This window comes from Dermacentor silvarum, chromosome 7, assembly GCF_013339745.2.
Source record: "Dermacentor silvarum isolate Dsil-2018 chromosome 7, BIME_Dsil_1.4, whole genome shotgun sequence".
Classification (NCBI taxonomy): domain Eukaryota; kingdom Metazoa; phylum Arthropoda; class Arachnida; order Ixodida; family Ixodidae; genus Dermacentor; species Dermacentor silvarum.
Window position 1 is genome coordinate 9,017,653 of NC_051160.1, and position 24,708 is coordinate 9,042,360.

A 24,708-nucleotide genomic window follows, 5' to 3' on the forward strand; every position below is an offset into this window, starting at 1 on the left:
TGAGTATATGCCCTTGCCTGAAACTAAACGCCGATCTACGAGTTTCCTTTCATCAAAATATCTAGACAAACTGCAGCGAAATTCATCGCGAATGCGCAGTGCACGAAGACAACCTGCCAATGCGTAAATACAGCGCGGAGTCTGGAACAGCCGGCACCATCCGTGAGTAAGATAACTTTATTTTCTTGGAAGATTAGCTCACCCTCCACTGTGACCACTGTGACACACGGTCACGCCAGCACTTCGTCACCGTCCTTTCGCTCTATCAGCGCCGACAGTCGCAGACAAAATGGTGCCACGCGTTTGCAATGCCAGCCTGCTTGTTTGTCGTCTGCTGCGTACACTCATCGAAACCGCACACGAACTGCACAAAGTACAGGTGAAAAATGCCTGTAAATATAACTGCCTAATGAAAAATGTCCAATCAGTATATCTACAAGAAATGGCTTCTTGTAGGTGGGCAAAAGAAAAAAATAAGATGACCCTATTACACTGCGGCGCACGCAAATCTCGGAGGCCATAATATTCCAACGCAGCAGCGACAGCCGCTGCGACTACGCCAGCCAGTAGTGGCTGCCAAAGGGCGCGCCCAGGGAGCTGTGAAACTGAAGTATGTCCATGAGAACGTTGGCCCCAGAAACGGTCCCCTCTGAGTAACAAATAAAGATGTCGACGGTCATGCATTTGCTTTGTGTATGCGAAGGAAGCGATTGTGAGAGCCATAAACATATCACGAACGTGACTTCCTAACTCTAGTCGAAATAACACAAACTACGGCTAAATGTATATCGACGTCGCCATAGAAGACGTTGAAATAATTTTTCTGAATATTGCGACGTTCCAAACGCGGGAGCGCGACTTGCGGGCTTGCGGCAACTGCAAAACGCGGAACTTGCGCAGCAGCAATGACGAAGCAGCCAGGTTCCGAAACCGACGATTGCTTGGCGTGCCGTCTTGTTGGCACTGGTGGACTTCTAGGCGCGTCGGCTTACGTGTGGTACCACAGTCGCCACCTGAAAGGACTTGGCAAGTTCGCCGCCTACACTCTTTGCGGAGGTAAGCTCCTCACAGCCGTGCGACTGAAACTGCAATCTAATCGCGGTGATACGAATCTGGCGGAGTTACATTACAATGTTCGTATCATAGAAACTTCGTGCGATCCGAATATCAATACGTTCACCGGTCACTCATATCATCCAAACTTCATACTATCAGAACACAAATAAGTTCACCGTAGAAATTTCAGATTCACTCGCGAAAGCAGGTATACGTTCAGCCCTTATGGATCTCCGATTTGACATGTTAACCTTGTAAATAGCATTTAAAAATGTGAGACATACTTCGATGCGCCGTTCTAGCTTACCTGTAGTACAGTTGCAATGTTTACTATAAGATGAATGATTATGTTCGCATACTTCAGTTAAAATTGCTTGTGGGTCTCATTACTGCTGAACTCCATTTGCCTGGAGTTCCCCATTGGCGTCAGTTTTGGATGTACTGCTTGCGATAAGGAGCATAGAAATCAACCTTATGGTGGCCGTGATATTACCTTTAAAAAAATATGCTTGCACTACAATCCTTTATCATTACTGTTCATGCGTTACAACAGTCACGAGACTGAAGAAATCTCCATGTAGCTACTCAAAAAAACTATGGAAGTTGTTAGAGCTAATTTTGCTGAGAGCTGAAGGAAGTTGTAACAACTAGACCACTGTAAAATAGTGATTTTGAGCTCACAGTTGTTGACTCTTATGTCGTCACTTGTTAATTTCACACTCTGTCCAACTGAAGCTTGCAGACTGCTGTATTGCAACTCTCGTGAGCTTCCTGGCCATACACTAGTCACTGTTATACTTAACTCAAACACGCCTTGAGCACCTTCTTGCTGCTGCTGTGAAGGGTGTTGGATATTTTTGGTTGAGGTGCTTTGAATGGCACTAGCCTAATGTGTCTTCTTTATAACGTATTCAATGTTTGCACTTTACAGCCCATGTTTGCTAAAGTTTAGTTGCTACAGATGTGTCTTCATTGTTCGGCTTAAATCTGATGGCGGTTGTACATTGTATAGCGTGCATTGAATTGTTAGTCGAGTTAAGGCACTTGTCTAATTAGTGATGCCATCCCCTTCAGGTGCCAAATAATTCTGTCCATTGAAAATTTACTTTTATCACATTTCTATAGCATCTCCAGAATTGCGCCAAACGTATAGCTGTGGAATGAATTGACAGTTTTCAATTCCGCAGAGAGGTTACAGAATGTGGACTCAACGTGAAAGCTTTCTGCAGGAATGTCGGATATGAGAACATCAGCTGTTTCATAATAGCATACTTAGAAAAAAACCTATCTAGCCACTTGAATAATGTGCTTGATGTAAAACATCGTGAAAAGCAACGAAAGAAGTGAACACACTACATGACGACGTACCAACAGCAGACGCCTAGTTGTCTACCTTCCAACTTGTTTTAATAAAGCACTGAACAAATAATTCCTTAAACTCGCAGCACAGGTACAACCAGAACTGTTTCAAGATGCATGCAACAAGTTTAGAATATTTTTCATCAGTGCTTATGCTTTTGAACCACTATCTTGACGTGCACAATTGTGCATGAAGTGCCTTTACCGCAGTTCCTTTGCTGCAGACGATTAACCCTCGCAGGGGTTAATCGTCTGCGGAGTAATGTATACAGTTGAACCCGGATATATCGAACCCACATATAACAAATTATTGTGTATATGAAACAGCTGTAAAATCCCCTTGAAAATTCTGTATAAAATTTTAATTTTATATATCGAATTACCTATACATCTAACTTTTTTGTGACCCCCTTCAGATGCAATATATCCAGGTTCGACTATTTTTTAAACACATGGTTATACATGTCACATGGAAAAATTATTTGCTTGTCTTCAGAAATTAGGCATGTTACTTTATTGAGTCTGACTATTACAGTAGTTAGCGCATGGAAGTGTGATGCAAGAGATTAAAGAGGATTTCTTCACCGACAGGACTTTGCTACCTCGGATGTGCAAGGTTCGCTTCTCTACCGCCATTTCTGCGCAAGTGAAGAACAGATAAGCACCCTCAGCAGCACGTGCTCTACTCCAAGTGAATCAAGGTTAATATTGCAGTACTTATTTTTATGTGTACAGTTGAACTTCATCATAACAAAGTTGCTTTTGACAGAGAAAATACCATCGTGTTATCTAATAGTAATTATAAGCATATATTCATTACATTCCCATATTGGTGAGACATTTTAGATTTATTTCGTTACATCCAATGTTCAACTGTATATGTGCATAGAAGCGAGTTACTGTCATATTATCATCAGATAAAATCATGTGCACAAAGTGCTGTGCATCTGTTGTGTGAACCACCACAAAGCAGGTGTTACAGGTGTGCATTTATGCCATTTCTCCAAGTGACTTACAATTAAAGCTTGTATTTGAACAAACATTTACTTCTATTATTTTTGTATGCAGAGTAATTCTCTTGTACGCACATAACTTTAAAGGGACCCTGCAAAGCTTTCAAGACGACGTTGCCGAAGACGTCCTTTAATAACGAGGTCATTCGACAATTACTTAGAAAAGCGTTTCAGAGCCCCTTTAAGGCATACAAGAGTGTGTGTGCTTGTACTGTTATGCTTGAACATGGTAGCGACTTCTATGCATTGGTTAGATGCAAATAAAGAGGCCTGTACTATCATTTTTGTCACCTGCGTAATATGATGCCAAAAACCACAGCGTTCACTGCTGCAGCAAGTCAGTTTATGTCCAAAAGCTGTGAATTAGGTGGTGTGATAGCCATTAGTTCTAGGGTGGACAACTTTTTTTTTTTTTTTCAATTGACAATTTACAACATAGAACTACATGGAATAAATCCATCTAAAAAAGGGTGGGAGTGCATTTAGATGCCACGTTCCAACCTTGAATGCCAACTTCGCTATAGCTCATGAAAAATATTATCAATATTGTGCCAACAATGACCTGTTATAGACTTGGAGGATAACAAAGGAAGGTGAGGTCTTGCCCAATGGGTAGTGGAACAGACAATGGCAGCTGTAAGGCCAACATAAAAAGGAGCTGTATAGATATGATATTGATGTCAGTAGGTTATATTCTAGTTGAGATTAGCACAAGTGGAGTCGGGCAGATCACGTGATGTGTACAGCAGATATAACTGGTGGCCTATTCAGTGGCTTCACCGAATGGTTGCCAAAGGAAGAGACATACAGTTGAGGGCAGCTGAGGATTGGATTGAGAGATAAGATAAGGGGTATTGCAGGCAAGAGATTGCCTTGGTTGACACACGGCAGGGATAATTCGAGATACCTGGCACCGATCTTTGCCCTGTAGTTTTGAAAATAGGCTGATGACATTACTATAGTAACATAAAGTTAAAAGTACCACTGCTTTCACACTGCTGCCTGCTTTTGCATTGATGCTTGCACTAATGGCACATGCATACTTACATAGGTTTAGGTTTCAGTGACCTTGTAGTGTCAGAGGTTGAGAACATTTCGCAAAACGTTGTGGTTGGTTAACCTCCCTGGCTTTACTTGACTTTCTCTCTCTCAGCAACAGGAAAAAAAAAAAAGAAAGCCCTAGGTACTGTTTCTTTTTACCAGTTTGTGTTATAGTGCCTAGTGTATAGTTTCTGGTGGCTTAAAGTAAATAAGCAATGCAGAACAGCCATACGTATCCAATATAGGAGTGTGATAAGTGAGTATCAAATAAATATTATATTCTATGGTGGCTTTTTGTCCCTCATGGAATTTCTGCAAAATGTCCTACGGTAGATAGCACGCAGAAACGGGGGCGGGGGTTCAACTGCAAGACATAGTTTGAGGGCGCGGTTGGCAAGAAAACGAAACAGAAGCCTAGCTCCGCTGGGTTTTTAAAATGGTGGCACAGAGTGAGTGAGGTGGCTGTAGTGACAACGGTCATCTTTTGCAGTGCCAGAATTGTAGTGTTTTTGGACATTTCTTCACCTCGAGAAACAACTTGAGCTGGAAAATTCTAGTGAGTCATGTTCGGAGCTTCAACTAAGTACTGACGATTGTGAGGAAGATTTAGAGCCTCTGACGATTGTCCCTTTCACACGGACACGGCTCGACAAAAACGCTTGCCTGCCGATGCCTCCGAGATTTCCTTTCCTCGCTGCACCCAGCAAGAACACGTCACATGGAGGACGACAGCATGCTTGACTTCTGTTACAAAATAATCAGGCTTTATATACTGCTTCTGTAACCTTACCTAAAATTGAAACCATGAACAAAAATAAATCGCAGTAAGAGACAGCACAAAACATAAATTACCTGCTGATACTGCAATAATGACATTTGTTCACATTGAATCAGCCTAAAAGAAAGTTCGGAAAATTTTGGTGGTTTTCTGAAAAAAAGGTTGGCCCGGAAAGCCTTCCCCACTCCTGTGCAAGAGGCTAAAGAAATTAGGAGGCATACGTGCAACCATAGTGATCATCATCATCAGCCTATATTTATGTCCACTGCAGGACAAAGGCCTCTCCCTGCGATCTCCAATTACCCCTGTCTTGCGCTAGCTCATTCCAGCTTGCGCCTGCAAGTTTCATAATTTATTTGATGTATTTTGTAACTAAACGTTTTCTTGGATTATTATCTACTGTGCCAAGTAGCCAATCCCTGTAGTACGTAAGCCAAGAATGAAGAGTGAAACAACTGCAAAAGAGAAGCATCCTTACAAAATCTTGGTGCAGATCTGATTTACAGGAGTCCCGACACTTAACTTTACCAGTTAATGTTGGGGCCCGCCTTTACAGTTAACGTGCATCTGAACTTTAACCCTTATGCCTGGTTGCTTATGTGGCTGTTGAAGGTTGATAGATATGGACAAGTTCAACACGTTTACAAAACATGCCATGATACCACCAGATAGCCAAGCATTCTATCTTATCTCGGCAGCTTTCTTTTAGGCCTACAGATGGATAAGAGATGAGACTGGTTTGAGTACAGAAGGGGGCATGAAAGGGAGGTACAAAATAACCTATAGTCACTGGACGCAAACTAGACACACAAAAATTGCAGAGCTTTATATTGAAGCAGCAATAATTTCATGCTTTGTTCATGTTCGTGATGCCCGGTGGAATCCCTGCACATAACACATCGTGTGATTTGCTCTACTGATTTAGTTATGTAGATGGCTGTCTCCCTCGTCCACTTTCTTATACCCTAAGTCACACGGGGCACTTTCGATCACGATCGAGCCCGACCGGTAAATAATTCCTCGATTGCGATTGACTCTTTTGCACAAGCTGCAGAATGGAGCCAATCACAATGGAAGAATTCATACATACGACCACATGTATGCAAACTATCCACGAGAGTCTTTACCAAGGGCTGTATTTACGAATGATCACTTTCAGGGACACTTTCACTTTTGCCTGTTGTAGAGTCCAATGCAATGTCTCACTGTAGCGTTCTGCTCACTGGCATAGCTAATCATTGTCCACTAAAGGTGACACTCCTGAAAATGATCGGCCCATAATACACTCCTAGCACTGCTCCAAACATGTCATATTTGGAACATCTCTCCAATCTGTAGGCACCATGTGGAACGTGGCTTTAGGAGCAGGCGGTTGGCTGGCACTGCCTGGCAGATTACCCATGCCAACAAAGCTTTCACAGATTCAAGGCCCCCCACTGTTTCAGTTCACTAGTACAACCAGAGGCACTCGTTAAGTGACCATCAAAGAAGCAAACGAAGTGCAATCAAAGAAATCTCATGGAAATTGAGGCGCACTCAATAGACTGATTTCGCAATGCCACCTTTGCTACAAAGGCAGCCAGCAGTTGCAGCCTACTAAGGCACAGTGGCAGTTATGGTCTCGTTTCATGATAAACTCTTTTAAGTAGCGTGGAGGAGGGGCAGAGGATTTCTTGGAAGTATGAAAGGTTGGCTACTGCAGGGAGGCAGTGATAAGTTTGAAAAGATACCACCACACCTATCACTTGTCGAACTAAGCCTAAAAAGAACAGAGTACTCAAAACCATTTTCTTCTGCAGATTAATGCACCACAATGTGAAGGAACCGGCCTTTGGGAATGTTACATAGCAAATGCGCCAAAATGTCGCAGAAATAACCTGTTGGCAAAAATCATGTTGCGGCTGGCTTCTACATTCCACTGTAGCTTGATTTGAAGTTTTGAACCTAGGCATTGTTGCAAGAACAACAAGCATCAAAGTGACAGCTAAAATAATGTGTATGAGTTGTGAGTATTTCGAGATCGCTCAGTTGTATGGGACATTTTTGTTGTTATTAAATGGATGCAAAAACAATAGGCCACCACTTCTTTCTTACCTGCATCAGTCAGATGCCATAGAGTATTAAACTGAATTGTTCACTGTAATTCCGGAAGAAACTTGCTATTTTTTACTGCTGCATACGGAGTCATCAACAATTCAAAAGGTATCATGAGCTGCATTATCCATTTGTACATATAAAAACTCGCATTTCACACACTAATCACAAGTTTGTACAACATCTCAGAAACACATACACAGCACACTCTGTAATTAACACTCGCAAATTATATTATGAAACAAATAAAATTTATTATTACTTAAAATATTTATCACATCCAGTCCAGTTCCATTTTTATCTGCAACTCATGATTCTTATGAGCACATTCAGCCAGTGCTCCATTGTCCCTACAGCTGAAGCTTCCTCTATGAGGAACCTTTAGCTCCAGCCAAACTCCGATACTTGAAGATAGTAAAAAGTCATTTACAGGTACTCACGGTCTCCCATTTTTGAAACAAGTGGATATCATACTTTAAAAATAAGATCTTTTATATTGAAGATGTCACAACTGTAAACAATCACAGATTGCAAAAAGTGCATAGTGTTCTTTGTTCTTTGCCACAGGTTCCATTGCACTAAGTAACTGAAAATAGTCAAAATCGGTCATTATTGTTTCCCACAAGCAGTAACAATTGAGCCTTTAACAGGGTGCAAATAAAACGAGGCAAAATGGGACAAAACTTCTACAAAGCTCCAGGCAAAATAGACGATTTTATCCAGCATGTATATGCTGTAAAGGCATATCGAGAGAGAGATGTAAATTGAAAACCAGTTGCGACATCTTGTGATGAAGTATTCAACCAAATTGCATGGGCCTTGTTGTTACGTTCTGATGGCGTAAAGGTCCTTGCAGTTATTCGAATTGCCCAATACTAAACATTTTTTTTTTTTGGTCAAGAAGCACCACACAAGAGAAAGGCGTTCCAGCACATTTGGGCCAAGATAATGTGCCGATTCTATTCTACTTCTTTTACTTTTTGAGCTTCGTCAGTGGTCCAAGCAGCGCATTGACTGAAACAGATTCTCACAACATACAAGCCTTGGTTTCAACACACTGCCACCAGGTGTCAGCACCAGTGCTTTGCATTTTCGTCCTGATATTCTGCTAAAAAATACAATGTATACAACTGACTAAAAATAATATTTCTGAGACATTCAGAAACGAAAATAAAAAGTATTTGCAAGTTCACAACCGAATGGCAGTTCTGTCGCAAAAGCTGCTTAATACAGACTCCATACAGAAGTCCCAAAATGTACAGTACAGTCCACTGCTAAAGGCGACACTTAACTAAAAAGAAGTAGATATAATCAATGAAATGTGCACTTTGCACACGGAAAATTATTCCATGCTCTTGTGTGGCGTATTAAAGTGATAATCAATGGCAGCAATATTAGCTGCATGTTTCCGTTAACAGTGGACCTTATTGTACATCCAACTGCAAGAAATAATTTAGAACACTAGAGCCATTAAAGGACACAAATTCCTCACAGCAGTCGAATCCACCTTAAATCTAAAAGTTTCAGTATGTACACCTCCATGCTACTACCATATTGCAGCTGCCACTTCCATGCTGCAGAGTGAAAGTGTCACAAAGCTTAACCTTTTTTGCAGTTCTGATGTCTCAAAAGCTTTTTGCAGTCGTCGGTACATGTACACAAAACAAAGCAACAACTCAACAAAGTATAACACAACCTGTGCGACCCTATTCATTGGTTACCCTGCACAACACACTGCTCATGACTTCAGCAGTGAAACTTAAGAAACACCTTTGGTATAAAAGTACTGCTCGCAGCCAACGCCTACACATTGCACAGTTGGCTTTGCAACTAATTGCCATTAGTTCACTGCATTACTACGAGACAGGCAGCATCAGAGTTCTATTATGATTTCGCTTTAACCATGAACTGCTTGCACAGCTAGCCTTTCAAACTTAATATCTAATGTGTGACGCAGACTCTTATGATAACACAGCACTTCAGAGCTTGAACACGTTGAGGCAGATGCCAAACACGACGGCCCAGATAAAGAAAGCGCCGAGGATTATGCCGAATATCACAGTCTTCTCCACGGACCACGACTCCATTTGCACCTTTATGGCATTCTTCCCCGTTGCCAAGCACTCGCCACACTTTGGTCCGTCGGCAACGCAGTTGCAAGGTTTTGGGTCCCACACGATGCTGTCATTGTCTCGTGCGAGGTTTGTCGCCAGTTCGATGTCCTCGATCCCTTTGTGGTCACCGCTTGCCCGTACGTCTGGAGCTTGTTCCAACACACCCGGTGCTGAGTTGTCTGCCACTTCCATCTGCAACGAGCAATTCATGTTATCTTCGGTAGAAAGTGAAATCAAACCATAGGGATTAGTGTCCCAAAGCAAATACACAACAGCGTGTTCATTTGGGCTGGTTGGTACATCTTGTCACACAGAGCAGGTACTTTTCGACAGCACGACACAAGACGAAGGAAAGGGAGACAGAACAGAGTGCCCTGTCATGTGCCTATTCGTCCAGTGTCGTACTCTTTTACAAAAATCTGCCGTGTGACAAATACACAGGCTTTGACGGACGTCATAGTGGAGAGCTGGCTCCGGAATAATTTCAACTACCTGGGGTTTTTTAATGTACTCGGCAGCACTAAACCATAGCGATTGTGAAAGGTGATATTCAATAAACGATGAAAGTAGTAAAGATATGCAAGCAGAAAGAGAAAAAAGGATGAATAGCATACAGTATCTTTAATATTTTGGTTTCTCGTGAATGTCTCTGATAAGAGAACAAAAGGAGCTTATCCTAATGTACAGCGATACTTCCGGTATAGTCTAACGAGTTTACTTTATCGCAGGTTCACGTACCTGCTACTGCTTTTGAAGTTTTCAGCGAGCCACGTGTGTGTGTTATTGCCAAGTGCAGTTTGCAAGCGCACCAAAATGTGCACGATGCCGCAGTGGCACTTATCAGGAATAGGAAGGAGTTCAAAGAGCAGAGGGGTGCGTCCTAAAAGCCAAGCTGTTTACCAGCCCATTTTATTTAGCTTTCACTGCGACTCGGATCACACCTACAGCTGATCAGTGCCTACAAACATCCTCTGGCCCATATGCGCATATGGCTAGCTTTTACAGCAATGCCAAACCGTGTGTTACTTCGAATGTATCCCGTTTGTCGAATGCGGCGTTCCAGCGGATTTCCGTCGTGGGAAAAAAAAAAAAAAAAAAAACTCACCGACCCGTACGTCGTAGACGTCGTGCCGACATGTGTCCCGCGACCGTTGTTCTTTTTCTCGCAACATTTTCTAGATTCGTCCATGACAGCGCCGTGGACGCCCGAGAACAGAGACTCCCTCCGTCTCTGAGTTTATCTCTGCTTTTCGCGGCGTTTATCGGCGACGTCGAGGAAATGGGGCAGCGGGAGGGGTGTCGCGAGCGAGCGCGTCTTGTAATCGCGTATATCAAACCGCCGGGCGCTCGCATACACATGACGCGTATCACTCGACTGCTGCTACAACGAGTCCGCGCACAGCTGTTCACGCTTTGTCATATGCAGACGCTCAGCGCAGCCTCGGGACGAAACAGGCGAGTCTGTCTGCCGCGCATGCGGCTGTATGTATATATTTGGTTATGCCGGCGCTCGGCGAGGTATGCACAAAAGAACTTGAAAGCAAGGAAAACGCGCGTCGTTTGTTTAGTCTGCTGACAGGTTGACAGGGGAAACAAAGTCGGTCCTAAAAGGGCTCGAACGAGATATTTTTGTCCTGAGCTATAACGCGAGGCACGGTGGAAAAGACCTCTCTCATGCATTGCGCGCCGGTCACGTAGTAAAACTGTCGAAACGGCTGAGTTTTGCAGAATCGTTACCCGAGCTTGTGACGAGTTATTCAGCGACCGTAGCCGAGGCGCGCATTCGCCGGCTACGCAGTTACAAAGCACGTGCTCATGCCGTTCCCTTTCACCTACGGACGTGGGGAACGTCTCGTTTGCATACGCCTCGGTCGTCGTATTGCACTCACGTAGATGGTCGTCGACCGGCCGAACATGTTCTTCCACATCTTCTCGAGATTCGCTGGCAGTGTTCTCCGTATGTTCGCTGCTGCTGGCGTAGAGTGTGAAGGTCGTCCGTGCTAAATCCCAAGAGCCGGCGTCGGCGGCGTCTGTTTCATTGACCGCGTAAACGGCTACCGCGCGGTGTCAGGTAGACATCGGCCGGAAGGAAAGGGCTGAGAAAACAAGACGCTCGCACACGGCCAACGGTGCCAGCGAGGGAGCAAACAAATCGATGCATATCACAGTGGCCAGTCGTAGCCGGTGCAATAAAAATACCCGGGGTTGCCCCTCGCTTTCTCCGGGCGCCGGCGAGTGGCTCGCGAGTTCTTCGAACGCGAACGTGGCGCTAGCGCTGATTAGCCGGTACGTTTAGATCGCGAATTCGAAAACAAGCCGTGACGCCTGCTAGCACCTGGAACAGTTGGCGTTTCACGACGCGGGCTGCTCAAGAAGCAGCAGCTGGTGATAAAGAAGGTCTCACCTTGAACGTCTGCTCCTCCGTTTCGGATCGCAAAACACTTGCGCGGGGGTCATTCAACGACGCGCGATCATTCAAGCTTCGCGAGCGCTTTTTTGAATTCGATTTCGGCGTCTCTGCACGTGTTACAACGTCTCTCATTCATTCATTCATTCAGAAGAGGCGGCTGTTCTTCAGCGGAACCATGAAGCTGAAGGAGTTCGAGTACGGAGAGGCGGATCTCGTGTACGACGTGGCGCCGAGCTGTGAGGGAAAGCCGACTCGTTTCGATCAGCTGTTGCAGTCCAAATGGAACGAGGCCATGACCAACGGCCACTTCTGGTACAAGCTGGACAAACTGGAGACGCGGATACTGCCCGGAAAATACGGATTCGTGGCGCAGGTAAACTATATTAATGGTATAGCAAGACCGTAATGCTGCCGTTACAAGCTGGAGTTAATTACGTTAATTACTTCATGTACGTTAATTACTTCATGTCATCTGCCCTGATTCTTGAAAGCTAGCTATCCATCCCAATCTTGCACAAATAAAACAGGCGACGAAAATTCGTCTTAAGTATCGAAATCATATAGGTCAAATTGTATTACCCAGCCATTAGGCTGTTAATGTTCACTATAGCTTAACTAAAAAGAAAATTAGATTTTGGGGTTTTATGTGCCGAAACCACCATATGATCATGAGACACGCTGTAGTACAGGGTACTCCGGATGACCATTTGGGTTTTTTTAACAAGCACCCAATGCACGGTACACGAGAATTTTTGCATTTTGCCCCCATGAAAATACGGTCACCGTGGCCGGGATTTAACCGGCTGCCTCAAGCTCAGCAGTGCAATGCCATAACCACTGAGCTATCGTGGCAGGTCACTAGTAGGACTATAATTTTTCAGCCCTAATGAGACTCCAAATTGCATTGGAATGCTTGTAGGCCAGTATGTCGTAATTTATGTGTGCCCAAATCAGTGGCGCACCGACGGGGGGGAGGTTCGAGTGCTGTAACACCCCCCCCCACGCATAAGGCCTCACCAATCCAACATGTACCTTCAGTGCTCTGTTCACATTGTCATTACAAATCAGGAGGTGGCTTGAGGTCGAATTTTCCCGATTAACAAACACACTCTATCACTGTCTTTTATTTATTCATTCACTTTTAAATTACTTTGAGTAAAACGCTGAAGAAATAAGCATGTCATCAGCATCGTCATCATCCTTGGTGTCATCATCATCATTGTATTATTATTATTAGGCATTTTATTTGCTGTTCGATTCCTCTGGCTAATGCATATTATGCAAAGTGCTTGCTCCCCCCCACACACACAAAAGTTTAACCCCCCCCTGGCAGAGAACCTGGGTGCGCTACTTGTCCCAATGTATTGTTCAGTAATGACAGTTTTATGTCAGCCACTGCTAGCAAAAGATGCAGCAAACAAGAAGCGAGCGAGCAGCGGTTAGAACTTGAAGAGTGGGCGTTACAGTTGCGCCGCAAACTCGTGGAAGTTGAAAAACCACATATCTTGTGGAAGAGATTTGCGAACTAGAGTCGTACATAACCTTGACTGAGAAAATGTTTGACACGCATGCTCCAAAATCCAAATGTGCAAGCTGATTTTGCCTAATTGCCAGTTACAGGGTAGCTACTCAAGAGCTTGCAAGCATTGTAGATAGGCATCCCATATCTTAAATTTGTTTAACGGATCCATGAATGACATAGCACACTTGCCCAGACTCTGAAATATTGCTGTGTTGTAATGATTGTAACAGTAAAGCAGTTGACAGAGATATGGCCCCTGTGCATCTCTTCATAGGCTGCATGTATGCACGTAGTTTCAGGCAAATATGATAACTACTAACTATGCAGGAAAACCATGAGTAGACTGCACTGCATTGCTGTGTGTTCACATAACCCTTGCACTTGCCCAACAGCTCAACACGAAGAGAGCCCAGGAAAGGAGGAAGCCTCAACATGTCAATTCCATTTGCATGCCATTTGATGGCAGCATCTTTAACTTCACAAAGCTCAAAGAGGGTGAGGTAAGTTGCGACACCTGTCAGCTTGTGACAGATTCTCATAAAGAATTTGGATAACATTTTAGCACTAGCAGACAAGGACAAACAGGAGACATAGACACCACGATGCACTCACTTCAACAGTGTTTTCTCAGGAAAATTCATACATTTATACACCATGTGCAACCGCACCACTCCTGGTCAAAACACTACTGCTCCTTCCTAAAAAGTATGTCTCTTTATCAAGTGGTTTGACAGACGCTGTGCTAACAACATCTTTCACTATTCCACCTGATAGCTTGTGCTTCTATAATTTAACGTGTGTCCTTATCTCTGTGTCTGGCAAAAAAGACACAGTCATGAAACAAAGTTGTGCAGCTGCATTGTTGAAAATGAGCAGACAGCCAGATGACCGTCACAATAATACCTTACATTTAAACTATGTTCTCTTAAGCAATCAAGGAACTCAATTTTTTTTTCTTTTTCATTCTGCCAGATGCTGTTTTCTCTGAAGAATACAAACAAAGAACAAGACAGTGCGAAAGAAGTAAGCAATGGAATCAGCTGCTTTAATTAGGTACAAGTTTGTGGCTCCTGCATTGTTTCTTGTTATCTATAGGTCTTGTCTTGCAGATGGGACACTGGGTTGTGATCAACGTCAGCCCAATTGAATACTGCAATTCGCTGCTAGTTCCCAACCTGTACAACTGTCTGCCACAGGTATGTGATACTGCTTGTAATGTATTTCAAGACGTCACCCATCCCGAAGTAACCATTTATCCAATTACTTCAACAATTTGTTCTGTGTCTTGACTTGCATATTAAGAGAGCACATTCATTTTGTGTATTTTATTTGCACACACTTTCTTTATTCTACTGCATATCTTTTTCTTGGGTCATTGCTTTGGCTAATTTGCGTTGTACTACTTACCTTCATCCTGCACAGATACTCACGCCTGAGTCACTGCGTCTGGCAATTGATACAGTGTTACTAAGTGGCAGCCCGTAAGTGATTACAGCTACTGTATCCAGATCAAACATTGGACCTGTTTAAATTCCGAGTCCAACAGACCACAGTCCAACAGACCACACATTTTTGTGTAATTGTCCAAAGTTGAATCGAATGTGCATCTTCACAGTATTATGGGTTATTACGCGAGCACGTATGTACAGAAAGAAATTTCGTTCCTTTTTAACTGAGGTATGGCCGAGCCAACGAATACATTGCGAAAGAAGTTAGCAGGGAAAGAATACTGGGCAAAATGTAAATCCGTGATATCAAAACTACAATCATGTGATTGCATTGGTGATGCCATATCTTATGGTGGCACCTTTGATTATACATGCCTCATAAATTGTACTCATCAGCCATTTTTCACCGCATTGTTCTGCGCAGAACAGGGCATGTGCTTTAAGTAAACAGATTTTTCGTTGATTGTAGGCTATGCAAAGTTTACCGAAGCTAGGTTTGCGGTGAACAGATTGAATGAATAGATTGTTGTTGACACCAAGTTGTTGACACCTGAAAGAAAAACATTGTTCGTGACCAAGTGGAATTTGGATTGTTTTCAGAAATTTCCGTCTTGGTTTCAACAGCCTTGGTGGCCATGCCTCGGTGAATCACCACCACTTCCACCTCTATTACCTGGAACATAGGCTTTACATTGAAACAGCTGTAAGTAAATTCTTTGCTTTGTCACATACATTGTACAGTCAAACCTAGTTAGTCACATCTAACTCAAAAATATCATTGTTATACCTGATATTCATTGTAAGTGTATGTGGCCATATTGGTGGTTAAAAAAAAAAAAATCTTGAATTAATCTTGAGGATCTTAAATCTTAAATCTTAAAAATCTTGAGGATCCGCGTCTTGAGGCTTTAAAGCAGGAAAACGCGCAGCTCAAGGCGGAAATGCGTAAGTTGAGGGAAGACCTCGAATTGATTCGGAGAGCTCAGAACGGTCATGGCAGCACGTCGCCCGCACCCGCACTAAAACCAGTGCTAGGTCAGGCAAAGCGTAAAGCGCCCCCTCCCGAGTCGACTGAAGCTGCGGCGGAGCTGATGGAGGAGGCGCCCGCGTCCGCTTCCACCCCCGCCGCGACCACCGCGAAAGAATCGCTTGCGGAAGTCCTCGATCGATTAGCGGAGGCGATTAGAACACAGTCCGGAGCTATCGAGCAACAATCCGAGACCATCAAGAAACAGTCTGAGGCCATTGCTACCCTCAACCGCAGAATGGGGATAATGGAGGCTAAAGTAGCTGACGTAACCAGACTGAAGGTGGTCGGTAAGGTTAAGAAAACACAGCAGAATTCCGAAGCGTTGGGCAAGTGCACAGCGCTCAAGGGGATTCTAAATTAATAAAGTCAAATGGCGGACAACACAGACAGATTATTTGTGTGGCAATGGAACTGCGCCAGCTTCCAGAGGCGAAAGGCCGCGCTACAGCAGTTTGTGAAAACACAAGCGGACAAACCGCACGTCCTGCTCCTACAGGAGACCCTTTGTGAGGAGGCGACCTTCTCTGGTTACCGCGTTGTCTCGACGAGAGGAGACCATAGGAGAGGGGTAATTACGATGGTTAAGAAGGCAATTTCCTTCCAGGAGCACGAGATCACAATAGGCAGAGCTGATGCCAGCACTAGATTGGAAGCGCAGCTGGTTGAGATAATCCCTAGTGGCTGGATCAAACAGAGCATATTCGTCCTCAATGTGTACAGCCCTCCGACAGATAAGAGGCAAAGTTTTCGCGGACTCCTAGGCAGAGCAGTCGCCATAGCGGGTGACAGCCCTCTGATAGTGGCAGGAGACTTCAATGCCCCCCACATGGCCTGGGGGTATGATAGACAAACGGCGAAGGGAGTGAACTTAGTCAGCACAGCAGAAGACTGCGCGTTGACCCTAGTGGCGGATCCCCGCTTTCCGACGAGGATAGGCACCTCGGTCTCGAGAGACACGATGCCAGATTTGGCCTTTGTTAGAAACATTGACGCAGCCTGGACTAACTTGCAGGAAAATCTAGGGAGCGACCATCACATTGTAGCGTTATCAATAAGGATCAGAGCGGCCCCACTTAGGATATCAAAGTACGTTGATTGGGATCTCTTCAGAAAGATACGGGACGAGGATGAGTCGGAGTACAGTGCACTGGAAGATCTACTCGCGCAGGTCAAGAGAGACGTTGAAAGGGCCACCAAAGAAATATCCACGGACCTCGAGACCCCCAGGATGGATGCGCGCTTGGCGCATCTCCTGGAGGCCAAGAGGTCTGTGCTGGAGAGGTGGAAAACGCAAAGGCTAAACCGCAGGCTGAGAAAGAAGATCGCGGAGCTTAATCGCAGCATAGAGGCACACTGTCTGGAGCTCAACAGACAACAATGGAACGAAGCCTGCTCCGCAGCAGACGGGCGAATGCGCACGGGGGGGAAATGGAACCTACTTAAGCACCTGCTCGATGATAAACAGACCAAGGGTAACCAGAGGCTCGCCGTAGATAGGCTAGTGCATAAGCAAAAAGAGGGGGGTCATTCTGATGCGTCCCTTCTCCGCGATCTGGCACGGAAGTATCTTCCGATAGGGAAGGAGGAATTACAGGAATGCCCTCAATACGTGGGGAAGGACGCACCAAAGCTCGATGATCCGTTTTCGGAGGCAGATATCAGGGAGGTCCTCCACAATCTCAATGGCAGGTCGGCCCCTGGGCCGGATGGCATAACCAACCGGGTCTTGAGGAACCTAGACGACCGGTCCATTAGCACCATTACGAAGGAAATCAACAGGGTATGGGAGGAAGGTAATGTTCCGGACTCGTGGAAGCAGGCGACGGTGGTACTGATTCCTAAGCCTGGAAAGCCCCCAAGCCTGGACAACCTCCGGCCCATTTCACTCACGTCATGTTTAGGTAAAGTTGCCGAGCACGCTATACACAATAGGATCTCAAAACACATAGAGCGCGAGGGTTTGTTCCCGTACAATATAGTAGGGTTTAGACCATCACTTTCTACGCAAGACGTCATGCTACTGCTTAAAAGACAGGTTATTGACAACAGGACTAGAGACGTCAGGGGAATTCTCGCACTAGATTTGACCAAAGCCTTCGACACCGTGTCGCACGACTTCATCTTAAATGAGATTTCTGCATTGAACTTGGGAGGTAGATTTTTCGCGTTTGTGGAGTCCTTCCTGAGGGGCAGGACGGCGGTCGTCAAAGTGGGGCAGACCAAATCAGAACCATTCGCGCTAGGAAACAGAGGCACACCACAAGGGGCGGTGATCTCGCCCCTCCTGTTTAACATTGCAATGCACGGGCTCTCGAAGCGGCTGGCCGCCGTGCCAAATGTGGGACACGCGCTGTACGCCGATGACATTACGATCTGGTGCCCGGGAGGCTCGGAGGCGGCTGTGGAACAGGCGCTCCAGGAGGCCTTGGATGTGACCGAGTCCTTTCTGGAGGGCACGGGTCTCCGACTCTCCCCGACCAAGTCAGAGCTCATGTTATACAGACCGGCAAGGCAGGGGGTTCGGGGGCTCGTGCCGCTCGAGCAGATCCCCATAGATGTGTACACGCGGGACGGCCAGAAGATCCCCAGGGTGAATTCGATCAGAATTCTAGGATTGTTGCTCGATGCCAGGGGCTGTAATGCCAAAACCATTGCGCATCTGACCGCCAAAACCGAGAATATCCTCAGATTAATCATGAGAGTCTCCAATAAGAAGGGGGGCCTAGGCGAGGACAACCTACTTAGGGCGCATCACGCTTTTCTTATGAGCCACATCAACTATGTGGTTTCGGCCCTGCAGTGGACTAAGACTGAAAGGGACAAGCTTGATACGTTGATGCGGAAAAGCGTCAAGAAGGTACTGGGTATTCCGGTCACGGCGAGCACGGACAGGCTAATGCAGCTCGGCGTTCATAACACCACCCTCGAACTAATAGAGGCGCAACAAGCGGCGCAGATCACGAGGCTTTCGGGCTCCAGCGCGGGTAGGCGCCTCTTGGATGCGGCGGGCTTGCGGCCGCGTTACAGTCACAGTGAGGCGGTTCAGCTGGACGAGAGCTCCAGAGGGACCTACGTCGTCGGTCCCTTCCCTAGAAACGTTCATCCACAGCATAATGCGGGCAGGCGAGCAGCTCGTGCCAGGACGATTTTAAAGACAACGGTCGGCCTGGAAACCTTCGTGGACGCAGCTCAATATGGGCGCTCCGGTAAATTCGCGGTCACTGCGGTCAGCGAGAAGGGCGAGCTCCTATCTGCGGCCTCGGTAGGCGCTGTCACGGCCGACGTGGCAGAGCAGGTGGCGGTAGCGCTGGCGATGCAGGATTTTAAAAGGCCGTATATCTACACTGACTCACGCGCGGCCGTCAGGGCTTTCGCTTCGGGAATGGTTGCGAGACAGGCGGAGGCGCTTCTGAAGAGCAAGTCAAGAACTTATTCTGACCCCGTGCATTACATTACGTGGTTCCCCGCTCACATGGGTGACAACGTGCTGCCGGGCCGTCCGAATCCCAATGAGATTGCTCACCGCCGTGCGCGAGAATTCACGCGCCGCGACGGCGGTGAGGCTTCATTGGATCCGGAGGAGCTCGGCCACAGCGACCCGTTATTAACATTTCATGAAATCGTCTCCCACTATAAAGAGGAACGCAGGCGCTTCCCGCCTCCACACCCAAATCTATGTAGAGCTCAATCAATCACGCTTAGGATGCTTCAGACGAGGTCATATCCCTCGCGAGGTTTCCTAAGCAGGATTAATACAGAAATTGACCCACAGTGCCCGGATTGTGGGGAGGTGTTTAGCACTCTAGCACATATGCTCTGGCAGTGTCCTGCGTTACGGGATACGTCACTCACCAGCGAACAGGACTGGGACGAGGCCATCTCAAGTACGGAACTCAAGTTCCAGTCCATGGCCGTCCAGAGGGCCCGTGAAAGAGCGGAGAGGCTTGGCCTCCCGATTCCGACATGGGAGCAGCCAGCGGCGAGCCGGGGGCCCCAGCGGGTCTCCACCGGCTAGTCCCTCAGGACCTCAATAAAAGTTCATTGTCTGTCTGTCTGTCTGTCTTGAATTAACCGTTTCGAGTTGCTCTTGCTGAGTACGTATTTTACGTTTTTGCTACTAAAAACACACATTTTATGCAGGAAGCGAACCACTATCTGCTTTACTGCAACCTATATTATCTTGGATCTTGAATTTTCGGTTTCGTTATAGCAGTAGAATGCTCATTGAAATGAAGCATGCCCAGCCAAATTATATAGTTACTTTGTTATGTAGTATTTGTGTTTGACTGTATTGGGTGCTTCAAGGTGCTTACAGTACTTCCCCATCAATGCAGAGAGTCAACCACCTATGGAGCGAATGCTATGAAATTGTAGACTATCCTGCCAAAGGATTTGTTTTTCAAGTGACTAAAGACAACAAGGAAACTGTTGTTCAGTGAGTAAAATAAACTGCCCATGCTATTTTATGCGCAAGCATAGATGTTTTATTTTTTGTACGAACAAAATCATTCATTGTCTAGTCTAGTGGGTATATTATAGCGACATTTGAATGCAGCATTTTAATGGCAGTTTTCCTGTGCAATGTCTAACATGGAGAACGTGTATTTGCCACCACAAGGACTCTTAAAAAAATGTGCATTACTTTTGATGGTTCTGCACTTCTGTGAAACTGAAGCATTTTAAAGAAAAGATGACACAGATACAGATGCTATAAACTGATATTCAGACATAGTATCTGCTAATTTAGCGTTATAGTACATGAATGTACCTGGCATTTTCCAACTTGTAAAATAGTAGTAGTTGCTATAGTAAGTGTCTGGATTAAAATGTATTTTTAATGTGCTTTGAAATGGTAAGTGAACATTGAAGTACTTATTTAAACTGAATTTATTGAATAGATTGTTGACTTGCATACTATATCATGCCGGAATTGAACATAACCCAAAGTAGACCCACCTATGTCCAATTACGCTTCAGACTATCTTCTGCAATTATGGTGCGACAGGAGGCTAAATGCGCTCTAGCCTCAGAAATAAGTGTCTCTGAACAAGTTGCAGTAGTGTCATACACCGAGGCAAACATGGAAAGGAAAAATGTTCCTTCTAGTTTGTCTCTTGATGTTTCCATTTCATTCCAACTTTTAAAAGTACCTGAATTGTTTGCACATTAAACTTGTACTTAACGTTGTGTTATCCCACTTTGTAATGGCTGACAGTATTGTAGAATGAAGTAATCGCATCGACAAAATTGTCACAAAAATCTAATTTTGTGCCGTTTTCTAAATGTGTTTTAGGAATATGATGGTACTTGTCCAGATGCTGCTAAACACTTCCACAGCTCATAACCTGTTCGTTACGAGGGGGACAAGCTTTCAATCAGACGATCCAGATGGTGTTGAGCCACCAGTGGTTCGTGTATTCCTGTGGGCACGCCAATCTTGCTACGGTGAGACTGCATCACTGCTTTGCCTGTGAATTCGTACCGAGTGTCTCGTGTTGCACATTTTAGGTGCGAAGGACGATTCTGCATTCAATGCTGCTCTCTGCGAGCTGTCGGGGCACCTAATAATGAAAAGTGAGTTGCTTTTATTATTACTTTTAATCTGGTGGCCAGCGAAAGCACTTCCAACCAACTTATTTGACTATTACTTTTTTTTCCCCCTCTTTTTCTCCTTGTATATGTAGACAACGAAGGATACCTCGCTGCAACCGAAGAGTCCGCCTCACAAGAACTCCGCAAGTTTTGCAACGACACCTTTGCAGAAGTGCGTTCCCAAGTGGTGGCGATGAACAAAAACTGCAACAGCAGCCTGTGTGCTAGTCCATCCAACAGCTGACAGCCCTGTAAACTCGTCAATAGCATTTTCTTTGCTGGCATGCCGTTTTGTTACCAATTGACTAATAAAGTTGTTTTGTTGCTATAAGCAACTTCAAAGTCTGTGCCAATTTAAAGACCGGATTGCACAGTGAAATGGCCGTGTGCTTCTGACCTGCTGTTTCTTTGCACACATCAAGCTAAGGCAGTACCATATCACAGACAGAAGATGTGTGAATGGGAAAGTAATTTGTTCCACAGGACATCCAGCTGTCAGAGATGTAGGTAAGTCCCCAGCGTGGCACAGAGGCTAAAATCACACTATCAATGTACATGTGTTCTGCTGCACACAACTATATACATAGTAGTGAAGACAGTCTTCTTAGCTGACTTCATACAGGTTTGGCGTATCTGGGAATCTTATAACTTGAAGGGAAAAAATGGCCCTTTCACACCTGCAGAGCATCGTAGCAATTGAAAAAGGTATCAATCTGAACGAGACAAGGTGCAATTTTTCGCAGAGTAGGTAAAATGAACGGTACAAGCGTAATTAGTGCCAACTAGTCAAAAATTGTCTGTGCTATCTCCAAGATTTGCCCACCTGACCTCTTGGTCAGAAAAAGAAAGGGTCCACCGAGCGTAATTGCACGTGAAATGAATAAGATGCCAAATGAGTCAACAATGAACATGAAAATGGGGCGGAATAGAAAGATATAATCAACATTTAATCATCCAATCAAATGATTAAACCATGCATCTACATCAACCTTTGTCAGCGTCAACACTTTTTTTTTTCTTTTTTTTTCTCTCTCTCTCTCTTTTTTTTTTTTTTTTTTTTGCGCGGCGGGGCGCGGCGTTGTATGCACAAAATGACTCGCAAGAAAAAAATCGTCGGCCTTAAAAACAAAGTCGGCCTGAAAGAGCTCGAACGAGGAGATTTGTTGGGAGCTGCTCGGACCACTGAAAATGGTACGTTTCTCAGAGCATTGCGCGCCGATCGCGTAGTAAAACTGTTGAAACGGCTGCGTTTTACACGCGAGATAGTGACGCGTCCATCGTTTCTGGAACTTGTGGAGAGTAATTCTACGTCTATTCTACAACCGCAGTAGAGGCACGCATTTTTTTTTTTTTTTCTTTACGACGGCCGTACGCAATACAAAGCACGTGCTCATTTCCGTTCCCTTTCAGCTACGGGCCTGGTAGCGCGTTTGCATGCATCTCGGTCATCGTATATTGCACTCACGTAAATGGCTGTCGACCGGCCGAATATGTTCTTCCACATCTTCTCAAGACTTGCTGGCAGTGTTCTCCGAGTGCCTGCTGCTGGTTGTGTGCGTGAAGGTCGTCTCGTTCTAAATCCCAAGGGCCGGCGCGCGACGCCGGCGTCTGTTTCATTGACCTCATAAACGGCTACCGCGCGGTGTCAAATAGACGTCGGCCGCCGCTGTCCGGAAGCATGACGGCGGGGGATCGGCAAGCCGGTGCAATGGAAACCGGGGTTGCTCCACGCTTTCTTCAGACGCCGGCGATCGAGTGGCTCCCGAGTTCTTCGAACTAAAGCTTCGACCGCGAACGTGGCGCTGTTCCGATACGCGCTAATAGCCAGCACGTTTCGATCGGGATTTCGAAAAACAAGCCGCGTCATGACACGCCTGCTAGTGATTCAGACAAGTTTTGTCATAAAATAAATAACTAATTTTTGTCTTGTTCTTTTTTTCCCCTTCCGTTAGATAACCGGCGACTCCGTATTCCTCGAACATGTAACAAATTATGAATTAAAACATCATTTACTAATGTGACGAATTCAAAAAGCGCGCCAAATTTCTTCGCGTAGGCGTGGGTAGGTGCAGTAGATGTCTAAAGTCCCTAGAATTTCTGCTATTAAAGCAAAAAAGAAAAAAAAATATATCTAGAGACTTTATAGTTGTCAAAACCGCATCCTTGCTGTTTCGACACGATTTGAAAACTTCAGAGTTGAGAAAGGGCGCTGCGTGCTCTAATAGAAGCGACAGCTAATCCCCATAGTGGGCAAGTGGTACGAGCAGCAACCGCAGGAGTACAGTGAACTAGAATATGTTCTAGTACACTCTAGCAGGAGACCGAGCACGGAGTGAAAGAATTCACCGACGATTACGATACTCCCTAATGCGAAATTTGAGCGCAGCTCTATACGTGTTTTCATTTCGCGATATATTGGCTGGCGCGGGCAATATGTCTCGTGAGGCACGTTGCAAACGGAGCGCGACTTCCTCGCTAATCTGGAGATCGCGAGAGGCAGCGCGTGGGTGTCGCGTGGGCGCGATTCACAGCAGCCGCCGCAGACAGACCTACCAGACGACGCGCGCTACTGCGGCGCCATCTCGTAGCCACCGTCGCCGCACTACGCTTTTCTCCTCACGCTTTCGCCAGACCCTCCTCCGCTTCGTGGTTCTGCTGCACCCTCCTCCCCCGCTTTCCTCCTCGCGTCTTTCATCCCCCACTGAGCTCCGCGTTCGCTCGATTACGCCAACGCTCGCCGCAGGAACGGGCGCCTAAGAGCTGCGCTCTGAAACAAAGGATGGTTTATGCTTTCGGCGAGATCACTGCAACCATGCATGCACACCAGGTTGACCGGCGCATGCGTCAGCGGTTTGTGACACGAGTTTGTGACAACTGTAAAAATAATAAGCGGAAATACCGCACCCCCATTTCGCGCGTATCTTGAAACGGTCACCCCGTCTAACGTAAGGTATAATTGGCGATTTTTCGCGTGTTCAATAAATTCTGACGCGACACGGGGTCAACAGCTATCTGATAAGGCACAGAAAAAAATAATAGGCGGGATAGAAAAATTTTGTGTTAGTAGTAGTACTTTATGCAACAGCGTGCAGATGAAAAAAGATCTCGCATGAAAGTTTTCTCCAGCTGTTTCGGGTCACAAAACACTTGTGGGTGGTCATTTGACGACGCATGAGCACCCAACTTTCATGAACGCTTTTTGCATTAAAGTTCAGCGTCATTGATGGCTTTGCATGTGTACATCGTCTCTC

At 45.5% G+C, this 24,708-nt stretch overlaps 2 protein-coding genes across 8 annotated transcripts in view; one reads left to right on the plus strand and one right to left on the minus strand.

The window, feature by feature from the left end:
- The window catches only part of LOC119457516 (GDP-D-glucose phosphorylase 1), a 28,215-nt gene continuing 3,507 nt past the window's right edge, over positions 1–24,708 (plus strand). Inside the window, exons 1-12 of one of the 5 annotated variants that reach the window (XM_049670143.1) lie at positions 1–162; positions 3,007–3,116; positions 12,014–12,238; positions 13,780–13,887; positions 14,360–14,410; positions 14,497–14,583; positions 14,810–14,868; positions 15,436–15,538; positions 20,200–20,300; positions 21,159–21,310; positions 21,374–21,439; positions 21,550–21,802. In XM_049670143.1, the coding sequence (XP_049526100.1) occupies positions 12,041–12,238; positions 13,780–13,887; positions 14,360–14,410; positions 14,497–14,583; positions 14,810–14,868; positions 15,436–15,538; positions 20,200–20,300; positions 21,159–21,310; positions 21,374–21,439; positions 21,550–21,701 (1,077 nt within the window). In that variant the 5' untranslated portion in view covers positions 1–162; positions 3,007–3,116; positions 12,014–12,040 and the 3' untranslated portion in view covers positions 21,702–21,802. Of the gene's footprint in view, positions 163–596; positions 1,057–3,006; positions 3,117–10,854; positions 10,911–12,013; positions 12,239–13,779; positions 13,888–14,359; positions 14,411–14,496; positions 14,584–14,809; positions 14,869–15,435; positions 15,539–20,199; positions 20,301–21,158; positions 21,311–21,373; positions 21,440–21,549; positions 21,803–24,708 lie in introns of those variants that run through there. The other 4 variants (XM_049670145.1, XM_049670142.1, XM_049670141.1 and 1 more) reach the window with 4 other exon arrangements.
- Positions 7,446–12,006, minus strand: LOC119457519 (uncharacterized). Of its 3 annotated transcripts, none has more exons than XM_049670146.1 (2): positions 11,860–12,006; positions 7,446–9,647 (listed from the first exon to the last, which is right to left on the minus strand). In XM_049670146.1, exons 1-2 carry the CDS (start codon positions 11,995–11,997, stop codon positions 9,321–9,323), a joined length of 465 nt encoding a protein of 154 aa, XP_049526103.1. In that variant the 5' UTR covers positions 11,998–12,006; the 3' UTR covers positions 7,446–9,320. The 3 variants fall into 3 exon arrangements, with proteins under 3 accessions (XP_049526103.1, XP_037575041.1, XP_037575040.1); XM_037719113.2 differs by lacking the exon at positions 11,860–12,006 and adding an exon at positions 11,345–11,743; XM_037719112.2 differs by lacking the exon at positions 11,860–12,006 and adding an exon at positions 10,561–10,777.